Here is a 25,037-nt window from a genome sequence, read left to right on the forward strand (position 1 = left end):
TTATCTTTTTTTTAACTAATTTTTACCAAAAAAAAAACACTTATTTCAAATTTGTACCAAACAACCCTATATAATCCACAGATTATTCCAATAACCCTATATGGACCCAAAAAATAGACAAGAAGATATTAAAGCAACTATCTAAAGAAGTGAGACATTGAATGTATAAGCTTAGTTTTCATGATGTTTCTATCTCCCTGCATTAAAATATTAAAACCCATTGTCTATAGGCATAAAGTGTTGATTTTCTTATGAAAGGAAAGACAAGCACAAAATGAGAATCAGCCTACAGAAAAGGCCATATATCTAGAATAATTTTCAGAAGGGACATGTAAAACCACATGTTCTCTTTACCTAGGTAATGGAGTCCCCAAAATCCAATAAGAGAAATGTTTTTCAGCCAAAAGATAGTTCCATAGATCATATCCTTGTTAGTTCCATCTTTTCACCACTTCCAGTCTTAGCTTTCATTCAATATAAGACAATTTCAGTGGCTTCCTCGTTACGGACAGGAGGTTCCATCATATCGATCTCTGCAGGAGCAGTAACCACCTGAGGAATCATCTCTACCATTCTAGTCCTTTCTTCTGGTGATTTAAGCAGTTCTCTCCTCGCTAGGTGTTCAAACAATGTAAATCACTAGGCAGGTTAAGGACAACATTTTCAGATGAAAAAAAAAACAGTGCAAAGCATGAGAAATTGCCCAACTCTTTATAAACCGTTTCAAGGGTCAATTTAGTTTTAATCCATGAAAAACAGCAATGAAAATCTACAAGAACCATTAGAAAGGATATTCTAATCTCCACCCTTTCTCATTGCATGTATGGATTTTATTTACCAAAGATTCTAATTCCTTGTCAATTGCCTGAAACATTTTCCAATACAAAGAGAAGATTAGCTACATAAGTACTCCTTCACAAAATAGGAACTTTTATGAAAACACATACATGATTTGTGATATCGACATGCAAAGATTTGGCCTTCAGTTCAAGGTCCGCCTAACACAGTAAACAACATTAGGTTCGAATATAAAAGCACATATTTTTAGATACAATTGACAACTAAGTGGAGGTATATGTCGACCTCGCCCATGTAGGAAGTCAAAAGCTTCCAAATAAAAGTCACATTATATAACAAACACAGCATGTTTTAAAAGCACATGAGATTACTTACTACAGTAGGCCTGGGGATTAAACGGTCCTCAAGTCATCCAGTTCTTCCTAAAAGAACCAAAATATCATTTCACAGCAAAAAATACACAGTAAAAAACCTATTGAATTCTGTCCCCACATCAAACTCTTTCCAGAACTAGATACCAGAGACAGTAGGCTGGTTGAAACTCATATTTCTTCTTTAAGAAGTTCATGATTTGCAACTTACTTGCACCTTCCTCTTAACCAAAACAACCAAAAAAACACACAAAAACAAAGGGTGGAATTGAACGGGATGAAGATAAGCAAGAAGAAGTCTATTAAATTGTGATTACCTCGGTGAATATAACATCTAAAAGTTTCTCTATGTCTAAGTCAACGTCTATTAACCCAGTTGAAGCTTGTAGGGTAACTAGGGCTGACAATTTTGGACACGACACGAAAACACGACCCAAACCGAACACGAAAAAATCAAGTTAGGGTCATGTGTTTTTTTGTTCGGGTCAAAATCAGGTCGACCTCTTTAAACTGATTAATAAACAAGTCAAATTCGGATCGACCTGACATGACCTAAAGTAGACCCAATAACCAGTTTACAAGTTTCTTTGTTGAGTTTTGTGTTATTCTTTTTTAGTTACTCATTCATTTTCTTTTGTAAAATTTTGTATAAGTGAATTTGTGATTTAACTTCATTTTTATTTTGTACTAATGTCATTTTAATTTGAAAAATAGAGATATGAATTAATTACATCGGGTTTGATTCGAGTTAAGTTAGGTAAATCGGGTCAAACGAGTTGGTTCAGGTCAAACACAAATAAACAGGTCAGGTTCAAGTTAGAGATTTTTGACCCAAATTATTAAACAGGTCAGGTTTATGTTAGAATCGTTGAACCCGTCAACCTGAAACTTACTTAAATTGACACCACTAAGGGTAACCTTCATCTCATCATTCTCCAAAATCCGATTCACGCCTGGCAAAGTATGATGTAGATTAACAATAGTTCCAATAAGTGGATCCAATGAAAACATAAAAAAAAATAGGTGAAAAAACAGAAAAACTGATGTAGTTGATTATTGTGAATGCATGAAATATGTACAAATACACACCTCTTATTAAAGCGAGTTGACATCTGTTTTTCTGCAAGTAGTCCAATGGGTATGATTTGATTTTCACAAAGCAGCCTACTACTTTGGAATCAAAATCCTCAGGCAGGTGGTTATCCAACAATTGTTTCACTAGACTCTTCATCAGGAAGACAATTTTGATGTTTTCTTTGACAATGGATGCAAATCGGCTTTTTGGCGCCTCCTGCACTTTCTCAATTTCAGCAACCTCTCCTTATTTATGCAAGATGTTCTTTTCTTTTTAGTGGACACTAACAGTTCACAATCATCTTCTTCCGAATAATTCGACAATAGTTCATCTTCGGTTACTTCAATGTTTTCAATAAAATGGGGTTCAAGGTAGTCGCATAGTTTGTTTCTGTTAAATGTTTTCTTCTTAAACAGAGATTCTAATCTCGCATCACAAAAAATCCTCCTTTTCTGCACCGGATCAGATAGGTTGTTCACCCTGATGTACCGGCCAACGATAGAGGCCGCCTCATACTGTGATAATCTCTCGCTTGTCTGTTTACCAATAGATTTAAGGAATTGTATGAGAGCTTCCGATCCCCAGGCAACAAACTTCTGTTTTGGTTTGGCCAATTCTGGTTTTGCTTGTAGACGATTCAACTTTGGATCTCTTCTTGACTTGTTTGGGCTTTTCAATTTCAATAACATCTTCAGTAGAGGAGTTTGACATTGTATCGCTTTCTGAACTTTTAGACTCAGACTCGGACTCAGAAGTAATTCTTTTGTTCCAATTTTTGAGAAAAATATCTGTAGATTGAAGATCACCCGATGTCAACTTCTCCTCCTCCTTAATTATAAGCCAGTATTCCAAGAATAGGCACTCAAATGTGTCTCTATTACTGAAATCTACAAATTCCTGTATAACAAAGACAAATTAAAATTGAAGTGAAATCCCAAACACTATGAAAACATGTACTGAAAACAATTGTAAACAGTTACAAAAATTAGGAAGAACTTTGCCTGTAATTATTAACAGCAGATTTACTAGACTGATTACTAAAATATGCCTGGAAAAATTATTTCTAGCAATTTTGATATATGCCCATTGTTAGGATCTAGGTCGCCGCTGGTGGACCGGGGGTTGGACCGGTTAGCGGTTCTCACTCGTAGGGTGGTGGTTAATCCGGTTAGAGATTAACACCGGGGTTTCAATACTGCACAACCTGTCACAAACCCTTGAACTAGGTTCAAGCGCGGAAGAGGTTTGCTTTCAGGTTGAAGCGGCACACTTGTATGATAGGCGGAATCGGTTTCGAATGATGGAGATTTGGAGATGGTGGGTCGGTTTCGGTAATCTGGATGTTCGGTATGGTTGGTATAGAATCGGTTTGGAGCGGTGTAGTTAGGTTAGTCGGTTAGATAATGAAGCCAGCAGAAAGTAAATGACACAACAGATTTTATGGATGTTCGGAGATAAAACTCCTACGTCACCCCTTCCTCTCGAAGCCGCGAGAAGGATATTCACTAAGGAATACAAATATAATCCGATCGAGACTTATTTTCTGCTCGATAACACTCTTACAATTCACACCGAAATTGTAGAACACACTTAGAATTTAGCACTTAGGCTTTCTTAGAATACCACACTGTTATTACTTGTAGTAAATGCTCTCAACGCTTCACTTGTCTCACTTCATGTCCCGCATTTACTCTTCTGCAACTGCCTCCTTTTATAGGTGAAATATGCCAACGGTCATATTTCAAAGCCTTGAATCTGATTGGCTGATCAGAGGTGCAGTGATTCAGTGTCTCAGACCTGCCGGTTGTCTCAGACCTGGTATCCTGTTTCAGACCTGCCGGTCTGTAAGGCAAACCTGCTGGGTTTGTCTTTTATTCAATGTAGGCACTGTCTGCTTGGACAGTTGTCTGTACTTTGAAGATTTCCTTTCTGGCTTATCCCGAAGTAGAAGGATCCGGTAGTACTGTTTTCTGCAGCCTACAGTCTTTCCTCAGACTTGCATGGATATGGAAGTATTCAATCTGTTCCTTTGGTATCATTCTCAACAGATACCCAAAGTGTCTTCTTGTACTGGTCGGCCTCTTGACTTGGCCGAATGTCTTTGGTAGTGAAGTAACCGGACTTCTTCCGGTTATTCTTGTCTTGTAGATGATCGGCTGTTTGATGGATCTGGTTTTAAGCTTTGGCCGATCCTTCCTTTGTTTGGTCATGCTCCGAATACTCTTGATCGGTATGGTAACTTGACCGGTTCGGTTTCTTCAGTTGGTTTTCTTTTGTTCATCCGGTCCGGTTCCTTGTTCCTGCATGGGAAGTTTGTTTAAGTTAGGTTTATTCGAACCGGTATGAATTTATCTAACAATTTCTCCCTTTTTGATTATTTTATTTAAAATTATCAAAATCATGTAAGTTTGCAACCGTAGGCCGGTTGTTTTGTTTGGCCGATTTTTGAAAAAGACTTAGAGAATTTTTCGAAAAATTTGAGGGAGGAGTTTTGGAAGAAGAGTCTCTATCTTTTATCTAACAATTTCTCCCTTTTTGATTATTTTATTTAAAATTATCAAAATCATGTAAGTTTGCAACCGTAGGCCGGTTGTTTTGTTTGGCCGATTTTTGAAAAAGACTTAGAGAATTTTTCGAAAAATTTGAGGGAGGAGTTTTGGAAGAAGAGTCTCTATCTTTTATCTAACAATTTCTCCCTTTTTGATTATTTTATTTAAAATTATCAAAATCATGTAGAGATGTAAAATAAGGCCGGTATTCAAAAATAACTTTATATATTTATAGATAACCTGAAAAGACAAGGCATAAATACTAAGACAAGGAAGAGGAGGAAAGATAGTCCCTATTCCGAGTCTGTGAACTCATAGGCGCTCTTCTTTCTCTTTGGTTGCGGTGGCGGTTGGGGTGGCGGTTGGGAAGATCGTGGTCTTTTAGATCGGTACCGCAGCTGTTCTTCGTCTTCGTCTTCGGCTAGGTCGGCTTGCTGCGAAGTGCCCGTTTCAACCGGTTCAGAGATTTTATTGAGCATCTCCACAATCCGAACTTTCTTAGGAGCCGGCCTCTTCCTTTTCTTTGTTGCTGAAGCGGAGGCGGCCGCCTTCTTCTTTTTCTCATTTTCTTTTGCAAATCCCGCCAGCCTTCGTGAATCTGTTTCCAGTCGTTCGGCATCCGCTGCGGCCTGTCTTGCCACTTGTTCAGCATACCCTGGATATAAGATCTCGGCCCTTCTTATTCTTTCGGCCTCGATTTCGGTTTCGGTCAGCTGAGATGATCGTGGCGCCTCTTTGTCTTTGCCAGCTTCGGCGTCCAGCGCATCCTGGACCCGTTTAGCCACTAGAGCATCAGCCTCTAGAGCCGCGGCATCCGCGTTTTCCTTAGCTTTCAGAATTTCGGCCATCTGCTCGGTGAGTGCCTTTACCTCGGCCACGAGAGTCTCATTTGTCTTTTCCAGCACCGAGACCCGTTCAATTGTCGTGTCGACCCGTTCGAAATCCTTCTTTAATTCCGAAGTGATACCCTCCAGAGCTACAATATGCTGAGCACAGTTTGCTCGCTCACCGGCCTCTTCCCACAGTCCGGTGCTGAGTTCTCCTAGGCGTGCTTGATGTTGATCCACAAGCTGTTTTGTCACACTGGCGAACTGCATGGCCGAATCAAAGATTTTATCGCAACACTCCCTGAATGGTTGAAACTTGGTTACTTCGTGTGTTTGAACGCGGTCATCGATCCGCTCTGAAGTGGATGCGTCAAGCTGCTGAAGTCGGTCTTCAATGTGCCCTGATATTGATGTCTTAAACTGTTGAAGCCGGTCTTCAAGCTGCCCTGATATGGACATTTCAAACTTCTTAAGTTGGTCATCAATCTTCCCCGAAACAGAGGCTTCAAACTCTCGGAGCCGGTTATCAAGTTGTTCTGTAGGAGGGACCGAGGCGGTGGCTACCGGTGGCGGAGAGGGGATGGATTGTTCGGTGGGGTCAGGATCGGCTCTTGCACTGGAATCTATCAGTGCAGCATTCTCATTAGGAGGTTCCAATGTGACCGCATCCTCCAAGTTCATTACTGCGGTTTCTGAGATTGGTACCTCGGCATCTTCTAAAATTTGTACTTCAGCAATTTTTGAAGTCGGTACCTCATCATCTTCTGGCATCGGTGTCTCAGTGTCCCTTGGTGTCTCAGTGTCCTCTCTTGATGTTGTTGCCCAGTCAATAGGAAAATCATCGATGACCGGAGTGGTATACACCGGAACCTGTTTCTGATTGCATATGGCTTCTAGCCGCTTTATCTCTTGATGTATTTCCAGTTTGCCGCTCTCGAGCTTTGCTAATACTCGCGGAGCCACGGTAGACACCGATCCCCCTGCCGTATACTCCTCCGTAATTTTCCGGATGCGCCTTCTTAGTTTCCGTAGTCGGCTTCTTGGTATCAAGAGACAGGTTCGGCATTGTATCTCCTGAATTGTGTTGGATCTAGTTAGACGAAGAATCATGTTTTCCACTTCCTCCAATCTCTCGATGCAGTTCTGTGGTGAGAGGTCCGTTAGGATATCCTTATATTTTGTGTCGAACCGGTACTCATGCCACTCCAAGTACAAGTCTATAACCTCCCTGTCTCTTTTGAGAATGCCCTGAAAGATATTCTGGGCTAATTCTTCGGCATCGGCCTCATCCGCCTCTTCCCGGTTGTAGCCTTCATCATCGGCTCCTTCATCAATCCCTTCTTCACCCTCGGTGGTCTCAGGATTGATGCTCTGTTCGGTATTATTCGGACTCCGAGCCGAAAGATCGTCGTCATGGTCCGTTCTATCCTCGGTTCCCTCTGTGTCGGCTTCCTCATCGGCCCACTCCTCATCTTCTGTTTGTTGCGGTGGGTCTTCGAAAGTTATCTTTTCTTTCCTCTTTCCTCCGGTCTTTGCTTTTGCCGGGGCATCTTTCTTTGCGGCTTTCTTCTTTCGGCCACCTGAGGAACTGGAGGCCGACTGCTTTCTTGGAAGAAATTGCCTCGATCGAATGATGCAACGTTTTAGTATCCCAACACCGGGACCGACATTGATGTTCAAGTGTAAGAAGATCTTACCGAGTTGTACGGCATACCCCCATGACCTGGCTGAATCTGATCTTACCATGTCCATGAGGTTGCTGAATACCGATCTTGCCCAGTTCACCTCTGTTCCTTCCATCAGACGAAAAATCATTTTGATTTTGTCTCTAGTCAGATTGCTGAAGTTTCCTCCTCTTGCCAGTATCGCCCTGGCAAAAACGTCACACACCGGGATAAGCTCCGGTTTCAGCATCTGTTTCTTTCCGGATGTGGTAATCGGCTTGTTGGTTGCCGATAAGACGCGGCAAGCTGTTTTGAAAGTATCTTCATCTATCTCTGCCATTGCGTCCATGCCGGTAGTTGGAAGACGCAAACTCTCGGCCACCACTGCTTCGGTGATCTCGATTTGGGAACCGCAAACCGTTGCGAGGATCCTATCGTAGGAGGTGGTTGCGGTTTTGAAGAATTCTTCGACCGCTTCCCTGTATATTACGTGAGGTCCGTCTAGTAAATATCCCAAACCGGTGTTAAGCAGCCGGTCAATTACTTCTTTTGCCTCGGCTGTTCCATTTTGCCGAATCTCCTCGAAGTCCACTTGAGAGTATAATTTGAACAACGCCGAATCACGACCCATGTTTGAAGAGTTTGAGAATGAGAGAAATCGGCTTCAAAGGATTTAGTAGCTTAGAGAGAGAAAGTGATTTTGTGTGAGAATGAAAAATATGACGAAGGCCCCCCTTTTATAGGCACGGTTTGGAAGCCAAACCGTCCCATCATGAATGGGCGGGAGTTTTCCCTCCAAAATGAAAAGACGCCAAACAGTGGGCGGTTACGTACGAAACAGTGGGCGGCCTCTTTGAGCGGGAGATTTCCCTCCAGAATTTTGTCTATGTCATGGGTGACACAATCTTTTCCTTGAGGCCGAATGATATATCGGTTTCTAATAGTGTTTCAGATATTTTGATTGATCGGTGTATAGCAGATTTTATGATACCGGATACGAACGATATTAAGCCGGTTATGTTAGATAGATACAAAGAGCAAAGAGAAGCGATCATCAAGACTGAAACGATATTTTATTAGAATGGAAACCGATAGGACGAAAGAAAGACATTTAAGTAAAGATGTTTAAGCAGTAAGCACCATTTTGGAATACTTTTCCACCACGGCATCTTTATCGAGAATGTTTGAAGGGGGTGCCGGTGTACCCGGTCCAAAATCTGGTCGGTACTTGAGAATCAACCTGCTGATGTGGGGTGCAAAGCCGAGACCCTTCTTGGTCCGCACCATTTTCCTCAAGATTTGAAAGAGAACCGCTGCCCAATTGATGGGCGTGTGGTTGTAGATGTGGGTCATGATATTGTAGGTATTCTTTGAATACCGCTGATTTACAGATTGGCACAGAATGGACCGAGTGACAATCTCAAGAAGTAGCTGAGTGCTACGACCGAGACGGGATTTTAACCCATGGGGTTCCACCGGATCGAAGGTTGTAGAGCAGCAGAACCCATAGTAGTATTCATCAGGTCCCTCCATGGCCGGAAAATCAGAGAACCCTTCTTTGGGCAGACTGAAGAGGATGGCAAATTCGGCTTCATCGAGCCGGAAGGTATGATTCCTTACAGTGGTTACGATGCGATCTCCCTAGTTGATGGCATTTCTGAAAAATTCCTTGACATCCTCAGTCAGTATGGGACCGGATTCGTCAAGGAAGGATTGAAGACCGGTAACAATGAGACTTTCAAGCATGTGTTTTTTTGGATGGTCATAGTCCCATTCGGCCAAACATGAGCCGAAGTCAACACTTAGAAAGTTTCCCAAAGTTCGGCTTGGCATGATTATGGTGTAGAGAGAGAGATTGTGGATTGTGGATGTGAGTAATTGAAAGGAGGATGGCTCCTTATATAGAATTGGTTTTGGAGGGAAAGTCTGAGCATTGATGGTTAGTTTTGTTTTATTAAGGAATAGAATCTTTCCCTTTTAATGATGCATGGGGAAGGAGCAAATCGCAAGACCCAAGGTAAGTGTTAGTTGAGAAGTAACCGATTTGGTTGGATATTAAATGTTCAGGTGGTTGGGAGTTATCTCATTAATTTCGGATAATTTCATTAATTGCATTTAACACATAATGATATTGATTAGATAGAGACCGAAAATGGTAGAGATAAAGCCGAAACATGTCATACAGAAATGAAAAGCATAGATAGAACCGAAGTGAACATGGATGAAGCCGATATGATCGAATTTGAGTTGAACAATAATACATCCGGTGCATGAAGCAAAATGACCGGATGCAAGAAGGAGTGACTTAGCGGTTCCTCCTCCACTCTTCCTCAACTCGATCGTAGAACGAGTCGATGATCTCCTTGGTGAACACTTGGCTGCGGTCCAGATCTTCGCCTGGACAGTTTGGGACCCCAAGCTCCTCAAACAGTCGGCTGATCTGGGGAACGAGTGCTACTGACCTGGTGCCGATTATCCAAATAAGGACATCGAACAGCACCCTGGACCAGTTGACCGGCGTCCTTGTTATGATGGCCGCCATCATATTGAACGTTGCCGTGCAATATGTGTTGGTTACATCTTTCCCGAGGATGCTCCTCCCTATGATGTCGTTTAGGAGCTGGTATTCAGCCCTCAAGGGATATTTAGAGCCATGGTCATCGACGGGCTCATCAGATCGAGAGAGGGAGAGAGAGACCTCAGCCTTAGTGTCGGCTGGAGGATTGAGGTCCGTGAGCCCTTGTTTGTGCAGACCGAAGCACCGAGCAAAATCTTGCTCGGTGAAGTCAAAGAGAGTACCTCCAACTTTCGATTGGATGTGGGTATGGAAATATGGTGTCCCCCGGTACACCCTGGCATTGTTGAAAAATTCCACGACAGACTGAGGATAGATGGTTTGATTATCATCCAGAAAGTACTGGAGGCCGGTATCCTCCAGCTGTTTGATCATTCGATACAGATCATAGTGATCTGTATCGGAGCAAGATTCAAAGTTAACTTGTAGGATGTTTGTGAAGATAGACATTTTGCCTTAGAGATGGAAAGAGTGTTTTGCCTTAGCTTTGTTTTGTGAGTGTTTGAGTGAATGAGTACTCCCTTTAAATACTGGTTTCGGGGCTAGCCTATTGTCCGGGCATTAAGTGAGATGATGTGTATTAACTGCAGGGTAGGAATCTTTGCATAGAATAGGCAACTTTGCAGGTCTAGGTGTCGGTCATAGGCCTGGACTGTGAAAGATATCAAGAGATCTTCACGTCTTTTTAGGCACGACCAGGTTTATTCAAAAAGGCAATGATGCAGAGCAGAGACCTTTAACCTCTGATAACTATTCCTCTTTTGTTTGAATTTCAAATAATCTGGGGTAGCCTTTTTCCGAACCGGTCAGCTATCAGTTGTTCATCCCGATGCGGTTACGTGGTGCATGCACCAAGTGACCGGTCGGTTTACTCTATCTGATAAACTGGGCGGTTCTTCCACAGACACCCCGAAGATTCAAGGTTCAACATCTTAGGAAGAATTACCGGTTTGTCTGTCTGAACCGATTTCCTTTTAAGTATCCTTTGGGAGGATTTGGCTAATATCGGTTAAGCCGAGAGTAAGTCTAAATTGAGAAAACTTAGCTTCCTGCAGCGGCTTCGTGAAGATATCGGCTACTTGCTGATCGGTCGGTACGTACTCCAGCCGGATATGCTTCAGCGTGACATGCTCTCGGATGAAGTGATGTCTGATGTCGATGTGCTTGGTTCTGGAGTGGAGAACCGGGTTGTAGGTGATTGCAATGGCACTTGTGTTGTCACAGAATATCGGGGACTCTTCGGCTATAATACCGAAGTCCTTCAGCTGCTGTTGGATCCAGAGGAGTTGAGAGCAGCAGCTTCCGGCCGCCAAGTATTCAGCCTCCGCGGTTGATGTAGCCACCGATGTCTGCTTCTTGCTGTGCCATGACACCAGTCGGTCACCTAGGAACTGACATGTTCCACTGGTGCTCTTCCTATCGATCTTGCACTCTGCATAATCTGCGTCTGAGTAGCTTGTTAGATTAAAGGATGAGTCCTTTGGATACCACAGACCGACATCAGGAGTGCCTTTTAGATACTTCAGTATCCTCTTTGCGGCTGTGTAGTGGGATTGCTTTGGATTTGCTTGAAATCTCCCACACACACCAACTGCAAACAGGATGTCCGGTCTACTCGCTGTCAGGTACAGTAGGGAACCGATCATGCCTCGGTATGCAATCTGATCTACTGATTGGCCTTCATCGTCCCTGTCCAGTTTGATTGATGAGCTCATAGGAGTAGCCGCCGAGGAGCATGTGTCCATACCGAATTTCTTTAGCAGCTCCTTGGTATATTTCGGTTGACTTATGAATGTTCCTTCCTTGAATTGTTTAACCTGAAGACCTAGGAAGAAACTTAGTTCTCCCATCATACTCATTGCAAATTTGTCAGTCATCATTTTCGAGAATTTGTCACAAAGCTTGGAGTCGGTGGAGCCGAAAATGATATCATCTACATAAATTTGAACAAGTAGGATATGTTCCTTCTTTTCAAATTTGAACAAAGTTTTATCCACCGAACCGATGGTGAAATCATGCTCTAATAGAAATGCAGTTAGTGTATCATACCAGGCCCTAGGTGCTTGCTTTAGACCGTATAAAGCCTTGTTCAGCCGGTATACATGATTTGGGAATGCAGCATTTTTGAAACCGGGTGGTTGTTCAACGTACACTTCTTCACGTAGATCACCGTTCAGAAATGCACTTTTAACATCCATTTGAAAAACTTTAAAGTTTTTGAAAGCCGCAAAAGCTAGAAAAATTCTAATGGCTTCTATTCTGGCTACAGGAGCAAATGACTCTTCAAAGTCAATGCCTTCTTCCTGTTTGTAACCTTGAGCCACTAATCTGGCTTTGTTCCTCGTGACCAGGCCGTCCTCATTGAGTTTGTTTCTGAATACCCATCTTGTTCCTATGACCGATTGATCTTTCGGTCTGGGAACTAAGTACCAGACTTTACTACTCTCAAACTGGTTTAGTTCTTCTTGCATTCCCAAGATCCAATCCGGATCTGACAATGCTTCATCTATTCTTTTCGGTTCAATCTGGGATATAAACGCAGAGTTAAAATATCCTTCCAGAAGTTGACCCCTAGTTCGAACAGGTTCTGAAGGGTCACCAATAATTTGCTCAGGAGGATGTTTACTATTTCTTCTGAGATTCAGTTCAGGAGTGTCTACCAGGTTGCCGTTTGTTTGATCAAGGCTAGACTTGTCGGTAGGCTGAACGAGATTGTCAGACCGACCGACTCCCTCGGATTGGACCGAAGTGTCAGCTTCCTGTTGTGGAACAACTTGATCCGGCTGGGTATCAATATTACCCATTAGGTCATGGACAAATCGCCTGAAAACCGGAGTCTCATCTTCACTATCAGAGTGGATATCATTGTTTTCCAATCTGTTGTGTAGATCAAAGCATGAAGTAGTGTTACTCTCAACCGATTCATCGAAAACAACATGAATTGTTTCCTCCATGGTTGCAGTTCTATTATTATATACTCTATATGCTTTACTTACTGCCGAGTATCCAAGCATGATGCCGGTATTGGTCTTTGCATCAAAAGCGGTGAGTTGAGTTTTACCATTTATATGAATATATCATTTACAGCCGAAAATTCTGAGGTACTTGAGTTTAGGAACTCTGTTAAAATAAACCTCATATGGTGTTTTGTTGTGAAATCTGTTAATCAAAGACCGGTTTTGAGTATGGCATGCAGTGTTGATAGCCTCAGCCCAAAATTTCTGAGCAATACCGGAATCGGCTATCATAGACCGTGCGGCTTCCTTGAGAGTCCGGTTTCTTCTCTCGGCCAGGCCATTCTGTTGAGGAGTCCTAGCACTAGACAACTCGTGTCTAATGCCGGATTCATCAAGATATGCAGTTAATGTACTATTAGTAAATTCGGTACCTCGATCACTTCGAATGCTGTTGATACGAGTTGATTTTTCATTTTGCAACCGCTTAAGGAGTGTGATCAGATTTGATTCAGTTTCACGTTTAGATGGTAGAAATATCACCCAAGTATATCTAGAATAATCGTCAATAACTACCATGGTGTAAAGCATACCGCCTAGACTAATGACCTGAATTGGTCCAAATAAATCCATGTGAAGAAGATCTAGGCATCGGCTAGATTGAATATTTCCATTACTCTTAAAGGATGACCTAGTTTGTTTACCCATCTGGCATGCTGAACAGACCTTATCCTGGTTAAATACTATATCAGGAATACCTTCAACTAGCTTTTTACCGCGAATATAGTTTAAGGTCTTCATGTTGAGATGGTTTAGTCTCTTATGCCATAGCCAGGTTTGATCAGTCTTAGCTATCATGCATATAGGATGTTCTACTCTTGTTTTCCAGTCTACCTTGTAAATGTTTCCTATCCTATTTCCGGTTAGTAACACAATACCTTGAGAATCTTTAACTAAGCATGCATGTTTAAAAAATTCTACCGTGTATCCGGCATCACACATCTGACTAATACTAAGTAGATTAAAACGTAGGTTTTCAACTAAGAGTACATTATCAATAGTTAGGTTACCATGGACAATCTTACCCTTGCCCACAGTTTTACCCTTTGAGTTGTCACCGAAGGTAATTGGAGCACCGGTTACTGATCTGATGTCGATTATCAAATTGCTATTTCCGGTCATGTGCCTGGAGCAACCGCTGTCCAAAAACCATTCGGAGTTTCCTAGTCGTTTCTTTGGATCCTGCAAAATATACATATTTACAAATGTTTGGTACCCACATTTACTTGGGTCCACATGCGATTAGTCCCTTAGGTACCCAAACCTTGATGAACCGGACAGTTTTCTTTGCTAGGGCTTTAACTGCCCTTTTGACACTTGGTCTGGTGTATTTCGGTTTTCCATCAGATGTCCTAAATGGTGGTCGTCTTTGGTTCGGTGATCTGTAGTTTGACCTACGCGGTTCAGGGAAGTCTTTCTTATATTTGAGAATTTTGGCTTTTCTTTTCTCAAGGTCAAGCCATGAATCGGTTGGGCCAACATAGTCGTATTTTAGCTTCTCTTCCCTATAATATGCGGTTTCCTCTTCTTCGGCTGTCCAGGTGCTCTTAAGAAATTTTATAAAGGGTAGGTTTCCTTTTGTGAGTCTTGATTTCTCTATAGATTTTCGGTCTTTAGAGCTATTCCCTGTGTATCCTAGACCACGCTTACAACGAGGATGCCTATAGTGTTTATTCATATCCTTTACTATATCGCTAGATCTCTTATAGGCGGCCATCGTATATTGGAATCGGGCATTCTCTTCCTCGGTTAGCTCTCTAGTCGGTTCACTAGGTTGTTCGATCTTGGGATCTAACTCGGTTTCTAGGGTGTGAGTATCATCAGGTTGTATGACTTCTGGTTCGGTTATGACAGATACCTCTGGTTCTATTGGGATCGGTACTATAGGATCGGTCTTGATGTTGAGGTGTTTAGGTAACATGGTCAATAGGTTCTTATATTCTTCTACCATGTCATTTAATGCTTCATATAACTCATCTTTAGTAAATTCATCATAGGGAGAGTCGAATACCTGTTCCTCATTGGCCATAAGGCACGTGAGTTCATCGTCACTGTCACTGCGAGCCCACAAACTTCCTCCATCGTCGGCTATCAGTGCTTTTGGCACCTCACTTCCCTCACCGGCTTGTTGATAATTGTTTCTGTCATTTTGATATTCCGGTTTCTGGGTATCCCTCCTTGGTTTCCTGCATTCCCACTTAAAGTGTCCCATACAGTTACAGTTATAGCATCTTACATTGAATTTGTCACCATAGTAATTGTTTGTCGGTTGGCTCCTTTTCATGAACCTCCCAAACTTCTGTGCGAGCATGGCCATGGCGTCCTCAGTAAACTGTTCGGCTGTTCTGATAGGTGCGGGTGCAGGAACCGGTATCGGTGCAAGTGTGGGTACAGAAGCAGGTACAGCCGGTTCTGTAGATGTGAATAATGCTCTGGTTGATGTTGAGGCCGAGACTTCCTCTTCGGTTCTGGATTTCATTTCGAACTCGTATGCCTTAAGATCTTCGAATACATCGTATAATTTCATCTTACGTAGGCTCTTTGATTCCCTCATTACCATTGTTTTTATATCCCAGGCACTTGGGAGAGATCTCAAAACCTTCATAATGACCTCTTTGTTGTCATACTTCTTGCCCAGAGTTGCTAATTCATCTAACACACCAGTGAACCGGTCACTGTATTCCTTCATCGTTTCTCCTGGTTTCATTTTGATGCTTTCGAACTTCTGTGTAGCTACCATCATCTTGTTCTCCTTTGTTCTTTCATTTCCCTCAAAGATCTGGATAACTGTGTTCCATGTCTCCTTCGCGGTTTGGCAATCTCTGATCTTGCAGTATGTGTTTCTGTCCACGCTGTTGGAGATTCGGTTTCTTGCATGGTTGTCCAGATTGTTTCTTCTCCTATCTTCAGCCGTCCATTCTTTTCTATCTTTATCAATGACTATCGGTCCTTCGGTTAGAATGGATTCCATTTCATCATCCAAGGTGACTAGGTGCAGGTGCATGCGTGCCTTCCAGTTGGCAAAGTCATCACCTTCTAGCATTGGAGGCCTATCATGATACATGTTTGCTTGAGTATTGAAACTAACTGCTCTGATACCAATTGTTAGGATCTAGGTCGCCGCTGGTGGACCGGGGGTTGGACCGGTTAGCGGTTCTCACTCGTAGGGTGGTGGTTAATCCGGTTAGAGATTAACACCGGGGTTTCAATACTGCACAACCTGTCACAAACCCTTGAACTAGGTTCAAGCGCGGAAGAGGTTTGCTTTCAGGTTGAAGCGGCACACTTGTATGATAGGCGGAATCGGTTTCGAATGATGGAGATTTGGAGATGGTGGGTCGGTTTCGGTAATCTGGATGTTCGGTATGGTTGGTATAGAATCGGTTTGGAGCGGTGTAGTTAGGTTAGTCGGTTAGATAATGAAGCCAGCAGAAAGTAAATGACACAACAGATTTTATGGATGTTCGGAGATAAAACTCCTACGTCACCCCTTCCTCTCGAAGCCGCGAGAAGGATATTCACTAAGGAATACAAATATAATCCGATCGAGACTTATTTTCTGCTCGATAACACTCTTACAATTCACACCGAAATTGTAGAACACACTTAGAATTTAGCACTTAGGCTTTCTTAGAATACCACACTGTTATTACTTGTAGTAAATGCTCTCAACGCTTCACTTGTCTCACTTCATGTCCCGCATTTACTCTTCTGCAACTGCCTCCTTTTATAGGTGAAATATGCCAACGGTCATATTTCAAAGCCTTGAATCTGATTGGCTGATCAGAGGTGCAGTGATTCAGTGTCTCAGACCTGCCGGTTGTCTCAGACCTGGTATCCTATTTCAGACCTGCCGGTCTGTAAGGCAAACCTGCTGGGTTTGTCTTTTACTCAATGTAGGCACTGTCTGCTTGGACAGTTGTCTGTACTTTGAAGATTTCCTTTCTGGCTTATCCCGAAGTAGAAGGATCCGGTAGTACTGTTTTCTGCAGCCTACAGTCTTTCCTCAGACTTGCATGGATATGGAAGTATTCAGTCTGTTCCTTTGGTATCATTCTCAACAGATACCCAAAGTGTCTTCTTGTACTGGTCGGCCTCTTGACTTGGCCGAATGTCTTTGGTAGTGAAGTAACCGGACTTCTTCCGGTTATTCTTGTCTTGTAGATGATCGGCTGTTTGATGGATCTGGTTTTAAGCTTTGGCCGATCCTTCCTTTGTTTGGTCATGCTCCGAATACTCTTGATCGGTATGGTAACTTGACCGGTTCGGTTTCTTCAGTTGGTTTTCTTTTGTTCATCCGGTCCGGTTCCTTGTTCCTGCATGGGAAGTTTGTTTAAGTTAGGTTTATTCGAACCGGTATGAATTTATCTAACACCCATAATGTCAAACAATTCTAATATATACCCTTTAACTTGCAAGAATCAAGCAAATAGTCTAGACCAACATTCAAGTAAACAGAAAATTTTCAGTCAAACCTACACATAAAAGATAATTTTCTCTTTACTTTATTACTTTCCTTGTGCAAACCATTATACTCTGGTGTAGAAAATATCAATCCAAGCTTATTATTATAGAGAAAATACTGTGTCTATTAATATCATTGGTTTCCAAAAAAAAATCAAGCATACCTCATCAGAGTCTTCGGTTTTGTTTGCCTCTCCAAGTAGTGCAAGCTTCAGACAGTTATGGCAGAACCCTTTGGTGTCTCTAACACGTGCAAACTCAAGAATATTGGAACAATGTTGGCACACAGCACTTGGACAGAAAAAGCAATGATACTTTGAAGGCTTATTGCAATTGAAACAAGAATGCCATCCTATAATAGACAATGAAAATCATGTAGCATGGCATTAGTGTAACTACTGAAGTACATGAATATACAAGGAATGGTGTCAATTTCAGATTGTTTATACTCATCCTATTGAAGTAAAGTTGTTTCAGTTTTAAGACTAAAATGCAAGCCTAACTAAATTTCAGTATTTGTAAAACATTAAATGTAGAGATGCAACTCTGAATTTAATTGTTTCTGCTGAGATTCCTGATATATAAGATCTTTGAACAAAGGACACCAGGACATTTTGATCATTTGACGTCGAAAGGTACCCAAATCAATTTAATTGATACCAGTAAAGGTTTCAAACCATTAATGATAACTTTCAAATCAATTGCAATAATGGATGCATAATAAAAAGTTTCTCACTTGTCAAAATAAAAAAGGAAAAAAGTTGAAGTTCCATAATTGAAACTGCAACACCAACTATGGGAAATTGTTGCATGCTAATTTCATTACATGACTTTCTTTCCTGAAAAAAGAAGGATGTTTTTTCAAATCAAAAGGAAAGAAAAAGATGTTGTAATATAATTTGATTACTTACCACAAGTCCATTTGCTTTTACTATCCAAAAAAGAGTCCTCCTTCTCCACACACACACTCAGGATGATAAGCTTTTAGACACCCTCTGCAACCAATAAACCAAATTACAATCATGTTTTTCCCTTTCACCACTCAAGCTTCCAAAACTAACAGACAAAGTCAATTTAATGAAAAACTAGGGGAATCAAGACACGATGGCTTAAGCTTCTTACTTGTAGTCGCAAACACGTAAGGAACCACCATCTTTGCAAACAAAGCACCAGTCCTCAGCGATTTCTTTCTTTCCGACCTCCTGATTCTTCTTCTTCCTCATATCCAATGTATTCCTCTTCATCTTCACCACGGAATTACTGAACCTTCAATCCCACAATGAACCTGCCCGTAAAACGTTTCACGCGCCAACTTCGTCTACTGTAAGGACTTGGTTGAGGAAAGGGTTTAAAATTTGTTTTTAAAATTTGAAAATTAATTTGCCCTTTGCCTTTTCCTTTGACTTTGACTTTGACTTTGACTTTGACTTTGACTCTAGAGGATATTACGTAAGTAATAGAATGATGGTTTAGAGAGATAATAAAATTAAAGGATAGTTTTGGTATTTAAATGATAAAGTTATTTGATTTGATTATTGACAAGATCATCTTCAACCCACCACCTGCAAACTCAACCCTATTATAGGTTTTAGTATTCCAACCCACTTATTTTGGGTTTTCCTGCAAAATCTCTCTCCTCTACACCGAAATATGCAGGACATTGTTCACATACTCAACAAGTTTTTTAAAACTTTTAGTTCAGTCCTTTTAGTTTGTTTTTAATTAATTTATATAATTAATTTATATTTTAATTTGTTTACATATTTTATTTATTTATAATTTAATTTATTTATATAATTTATTTATATTTTAATTTATTTATATGTTTAGTTCATGATAATTTTAATTTATTTATATGATTAACTTATATTTAAATTTGTTTATATTTATATTTTATATTTTTTACGTATTATATTATAAATTTATAATAATAAACAATATTGATAAAAATAAAAACAATTTTAATAAAATAAAACACATAGAAAAATTGAAAAAATACAATAATCCATTACATAATTAAGAAATTGAAAAAAGACATTCCGATTACATAACTAAGAAATTTAAAAAGACATTCCAATTACATAACTAAGAAATTGAAAAAGACATTCCGATTACATAACTAAGAAATTGAAAAAGACATTCCGATTACATATAAAATACAAGATGGATAATAAAAATATAATTAATAATATGGTAAATTTGCATCACTTCCTCCAAGATCATTGAAATATTCGGAAAATGTGTCCGTTGTGGATGGATCTGGTTGGCCTTGATCTTCAACACTTTTTTGTAAAATACGTGCTTGTTCAGCTTTAATAAATGCTCGAACATTTGGATCTTCTACGGAACTCGAATCTTGCAATAAAATTTTGTTTTCTTCCTTAATGTCACGGCTCATTGGTATGGGGTGCACATGTCAAGCCCACAAGGTGCATTTCTAAAATATTTCAGAATGCAAGTCTATGCAATCTGTGCTCAAGGGGCTTGTGCACAAATACGAGGGACCGCTTAAAGTAAAGCGACGTGTGGGGAATGTTTCAAGGAAGAGGTTGAAGAGTATCAGTCCAAGGTTGAACAAAGGACGACCACGACTTAGGTGGGGGAGTATGTTACGGCCCATTGATGTCACAATCCAATCCAGGGGATGTCGAGGCTCACTAAATTCTTGGCCTCATAGTGCGTCAATCTTCTTAGCCCAAGGGGAGGCCTAGTTGCCTAAGTAGGCCCAATGAATCTTCTAATTAAGGAAGAGATTAGAAAATATTCTAATTAAGGAAGGGATTAAAAGATATATTCTAATCAAGAAAGGGATTAGAAGATATATTCTAATTAAGAAAGTGATTAGAAGATATATTCTAAATTAGGTAGGGATATCCTAAATTAGTGTAATTAAATTATAATTAGAAGGCAATTTCTAATTTAATACGTTGTAAGTCCTATAAATACCTTAGAGGTATTACATTGTAATTATCAAGTATTCTTTCAATACAATCTTATTCTCAAGAGTTTTCTTTCTCTAAAGTCCACTGTATTATTCTTGCATTGTTTAAAAAGGCTTTCTAAGCTAGAATCAGAGTCGATTTAGCTTAGTGCCGCACGGGTCGAATTTCATCCCGTGACAAGTGGTATCAGAGCAAGGTTGTACTTTTGAATTCAAACTGCAAGAGATGGATTCACGTACTACCATCACTAACGTTCTGACCAGACAACATAAGGACAAGGGATCCAAGAGGGATAAGTCCGTCGAGAGAGGTGCTGCCATGGAAGCGCGTGTGACCTGTCTTGAATAAGGCATGGGCGAGCACCAAGAAGCTCTTGAAGTGTTTAGCACGGTGACCGATAGAGTAACGGTGTTGGATGAGAAATGTGAGAAGTTGGAGAATGAGATAATGGGAATCATTAATGGTTCGAATCGTAGCATTTGTGATGAAGTGCTGAGATCAGTTCGAGGGGAGGTTAATGATATCTGCTAGAAAGTGCTTGATCCAATCCGGGGAGAAGTCCATGTGATGGTTGAGGCCCTCCGAAGGGAGATCTTGGGGAGGCTAGAATCGATGGAAAGACAGATTGGGAGGAATGAAGGAGAACATAGAGGTGCGGCACCTCAACAGATGGATTTTCCTAAGCCAACTCCATTCAAAGGCTCGAGGAGTGCAAGGGAAGTGGAGGACTTCCTTTGGAACATGGAGATGTACTTTCGGGCATCAAGCATATTATTGATCATGACAAGTTGGAGACGACACCTTTCTTCCTATAAGAGATGGCACTACTGTGGTGGAGGAGGCGAGAAGGAGATATTGAACGAGGGACCTTGAGGATGGAAACATGGGAAGACTTCAAGACCGAGTTCAAACGTCAATTCTTCCCGGAGAATGCCAAGTACGAGGCTAGGAAAAGGTTGAGTCAACTTGTGCACAAAAGGACCATCAAAGAGTATGTGAAGAAGTTCCAGGAGTTGATGCTCGAGTTACCCAGTCTAACGGAACAAGATACATTGTTCGCGTTTGTTAACGGCCTAAATACTTGGGCATAGTTGGAGCTGCAAAGGGCCAATGTGCGGGACGTTTCCGAGGCAATAACGATTGCAGAAAGACTGATAGAGCTCAAAGTGTCTGTGGACAGGCCGAAGTTCATCAGAGATGATGAGGAAGAAGGTGGGAGAGACCGCCAATAGAACCAGGAGAAAGGTGGTGGAGACCGTCCATCTAAGAAGGGGCATGCACATAAAAACTTTGTGGGGAAAACCGACGACTCGGGTAAGCCAATATTGTGTCACATTTGTGGTGCCCACAATCATATAAAGTTTATGTGTCCGTTCAAGGGGGAAAAGGTTACAGCGATTAAAGGAACCGAGTCCTCTGATGAGGAAGAAGAGACTCAAATAGGATCCTTAAGACTACTCAATGTTGTGAATGCTAGTATTGCGAAGCCGGTCAAAGGAACAAGGATGGGCTCTTTGTTTGTGGAAGCTTGGATCGGGGAAGGCGCATCAAGGCACTAGTGGACACAGGGGCTACACACAACTTCATGCGAGAAGGAGTAGCCAAGGCGTTAGGTCTACGGATCAACCCAACAAGAGGGATAGTGAAGTCTTTCGATGTAGCCAAGCCAGTGAATGGGGAGGCTAGGAGAGTGCACACCAGGATCGAAGGCTGGAATGGGACAGTCTCATTTACCTTGGTCCCAATGGTAGACTACGACGTAGTGTTGGGACTAGAAAGGTGCGATCAGGTACGCGCTTGCCTAATGCCTTATTCTGATTCCTTAATCATTTTGGATCACGGGAAGACTAGCCTGATTCCAACAAAGAGAGAATCAGAGGGAATAAGCAGGTTCTCAGCGATGCGATTCATTCGAGGTCACAAACGTGGTAAAGAGACATTTGCCAATTTTATTAGGGTATATGATGGGGACGGTTTCAATGGAAAAGGAGAAGTACCCAAGGAAGTCCAAAGAGAGTTCAAGGTCTTCGAGCGACTAAAGATTAAGATAACAAAACTATCAGATCCACAAGGTTTGGCCATAAGCAACGTGGGCCAAAGTCAATCTGCCTTCACTCGCACCAAGTCCATGGGAAAGGAAGCAGGACGTGTTCATGCATATTCAGAGGGAGACATCAAGAATATGAAGAGAGGGGCAGATCTGAGAGGGCGTGTAGTTAGAAAAGGGGACGATGAAAAGGGGGAAGTTAACCTCGCAACTGTTGAAGTCTATGCGGTCTGTGCTCAAGGGGCTTGTGCATAGATTTAAGAGATCGTTTTCAATCGAGAGACATGTAGGAAATGTCTCAGATCGGTTAAGGCTGGCGGCCATAAGTGTACCCGATGTCGTGACGTGCAAGGGGGAGGAAGAGCGTTTAGGGGACGCAAGAAAGAAGATCACCATTCACCGGTCTAGGGTCGTGCCGAGGACGGCCACGACTTAGGTGGGGGAGAATGTCACGGACCATTGGTATGGGGTGCACATATCAAGCCCACAAGGTGCATTTCTAGAATATTCCAGAATGCAAGTCTATCCAATCTATGCTCAAGGGGCTTGTGCATATATACGAGGGACCGTTTAAAGTAAAGTGGCATGTGGGGAATGTTTCAAGGAAGAGGTTGAAGAGTATCAGTCCAAGGTTGAACCGAGGACGGCCACGACTTAGGTGGGGGAGTATGTTACGGCCCATTGATGTCACAACCCAATCCAGGGGATGTCGAGGCTCATTAAATTCTTGGCCTCATAGTGCGCCAATCTTCTTAGCTCAAGGGGAGGCCCAGTTGCCTAAATAGGCCCAATGAATCTTCTAATTAAGGAAGAGATTAGAAGATATTCTAATTAAGGAAGGGATTAAAAGATATATTCTAATCAAGGAAGAGATTATAAGATATATTCTAATTAAGTAAGATATTACAAGAGATATTCTAAATTAGGTATGGATATTCTTGCTATGGAAAGGATATTCTAAATTAGTGTAATTAAATTGTAATTAGAAGGCAATTCCTAATGTTAGATAAAATTAGATCGGTTAAATAAAACTTAACAAAAACAAAACTCTCGTGCAGGAACAGGCAAAGCAACAAAACCGGTCAAGCAACTCAATAGGTCAAGTAACTCAACCGGTTAAGAAACTCAACCGGTCAAGTTATCAATCCGACCAAAAACCTGACCGAACAAGAAAGACAAGATCGGTAAAAAATGAAGGCCAGAAACACTAGACAGTCGGTCATTTAGAAGCCAAGGAATAACCGGAAGTCATCCGGTTAACACACATAACCGACCAGCATAAAAAGACACTTCAGGTATCTGTTGAGAATGATACCAAAGGAACAGACTAAATATTGCCATATTCATACAAGTCTGAGGACAGTCTGCAGGCTACAGAAGTTTGTCCTACAAGATCTTTCTACTTCAGGATAAATCAGAAAGGCAATCTTCCAAGTACAGACAATTGTCTAACCGATAGTTACCACATTGAGTAAAAGACAAACCTAGCCGGTTTGACCTACACATTGGAAGACTAGACCGCCAGGTCTGAAGACTAGACCGCCAGGTCTGAATCACTGAACCTCTGCTCAAACAATCAGATTCAAGGAAATGAAATGTGACCGTTGGCACATTTCACCTATAAAAGAAGGAGCTGAAGAGGAGTAAACAAGCGACACAAGAGATTTCAAGAAGGTTACAAGTTCTGAACATTCTACAGCCTAAGTGATAAGATTGTGTTCTATCTCTAGAAAGCTTAAGCGCTAAGTTGAAGTGTAATTCTACAATTTCGGTTAAAATTGTACGGGTGTTATCGAGCAGGAAATAAGTCTCGATCGGACTGTGTTTGTATTCCTTAGTGAATATCATTCTCGCGGTTTCGAGAGGAAGGGGTGACGTAGGAGCTTTATCTCCGAACATCCATAAAATCTGTCTTGTTACTTGCTTTCTGCTTACTTTACTTTATTACCGATCTGCACTACCGCTTCGATCGACTCTACATTACCTAAACCGAATTACTAAGATCCAAAAACCGATTCAGCAACTTCCAAACCTATCTTATCCAAATCCGGTTCTGTCTATCTCGTGAGTGTGCTGCTTCAACCTGAAACAAACCACTTCCGCGCTTGAACCTGGTTCAAGGGTTTGTGATAGTTTGTGTAGTATTGAAACCCCGGTATTAATCTCTAACCGGATTAATCACCACCCTTTGAGTGAAACGCGCTAACTGGCCAGACCCCGGTCCTCCAGCCGCGACCTAGATCCTAACAATTGGTATCAGAGCAGTTAGTTTCAATACTCAAGCAAGCATGTCTTTCGATAGGCCCCCTATGCTAGAAGGTGATGACTTTGCCAACTGGAAGGCATATATGCATCTGCACTTAATCACCATGGATGACGAAATGCAGTTCATCATAGCTGAAGGACCGATAATCATTGACAAGGAGAGGAATGATTGGACAGCTGAAGATAGGAGAAGAAACAATCTGGATAACCATGCCAGAAACCGGATCTCCAACGGTGTGGACAGAAACACGTATTGCAAGATCAGAGATTGCAAAACAGCAAAGGAAACATGGGAAACGGTGATTCAGATCCATGAGGGAAATGAAAGAACCAAGGAAAATAAGGTAATGGTAGCTACTCAGAGGTTTGAAAACATCAAGATGAAACCGGGAGAAACAATGAGAGAATACAGTGACCGGTTCACAGGTGTGATAGACGAGCTAGCA

General features: G+C 41.5%; 1 protein-coding gene and 1 long non-coding RNA gene across 3 annotated transcripts; both read right to left on the reverse strand.

Moving 5' to 3' along the window:
- Positions 1-790: 790 nt before the first annotated feature.
- LOC124921503 lies at positions 791-2,121 on the reverse strand. The gene is made up of 4 exons (XR_007097672.1): positions 2,063-2,121; positions 1,174-1,220; positions 948-998; positions 791-865 (listed from the first exon to the last, which is right to left on the reverse strand). It is a non-coding gene; the product is annotated as an uncharacterized LOC124921503 (long non-coding RNA).
- Positions 2,122-2,321: 200 nt separating this feature from the next.
- On the reverse strand, positions 2,322-18,645 carry LOC124921504 (zinc finger CCCH domain-containing protein 19-like). 2 transcript variants are annotated; one of them, XR_007097673.1, is made up of 4 exons: positions 18,460-18,645; positions 18,249-18,332; positions 17,502-17,689; positions 2,322-3,141 (listed from the first exon to the last, which is right to left on the reverse strand). XR_007097673.1 is itself a non-coding variant. In XM_047462175.1 (3 exons), exons 1-3 carry the CDS (start codon positions 18,147-18,149, stop codon positions 2,797-2,799), a joined length of 609 nt encoding a protein of 202 aa, XP_047318131.1. In that variant the 5' UTR covers positions 18,150-18,156; the 3' UTR covers positions 2,322-2,796. The 2 variants fall into 2 exon arrangements, 1 of the variants encoding a protein (XP_047318131.1); XM_047462175.1 differs by lacking the exons at positions 18,249-18,332; positions 18,460-18,645 and adding an exon at positions 18,074-18,156.
- Positions 18,646-25,037: the final 6,392 nt, after the last annotated feature.

The sequence above is a fragment of the Impatiens glandulifera genome, chromosome 1 (genome assembly GCF_907164915.1).
Source record: "Impatiens glandulifera chromosome 1, dImpGla2.1, whole genome shotgun sequence".
Taxonomy (NCBI): Eukaryota; Viridiplantae; Streptophyta; class Magnoliopsida; order Ericales; family Balsaminaceae; genus Impatiens; species Impatiens glandulifera.

Excerpts from the sequence above, each read along its gene's own strand:
- LOC124921504 (XM_047462175.1), bottom strand. The coding sequence starts at position 18,149 with ATGCAACAATTTCCCATAGTTGGTGTTGCAGTTTCAATTATGGAACTT. Across the intron at positions 17,690-18,073 it reads TTCCTTTTTTATTTTGACAA|GATGGCATTCTTGTTTCAAT; the intron begins GTGAGAAACTTT and ends TGTCTATTATAG. Across the intron at positions 3,142-17,501 it reads AAACCGAAGACTCTGATGAG|GAATTTGTAGATTTCAGTAA; the intron begins GTATGCTTGATT and ends TTTGTTATACAG.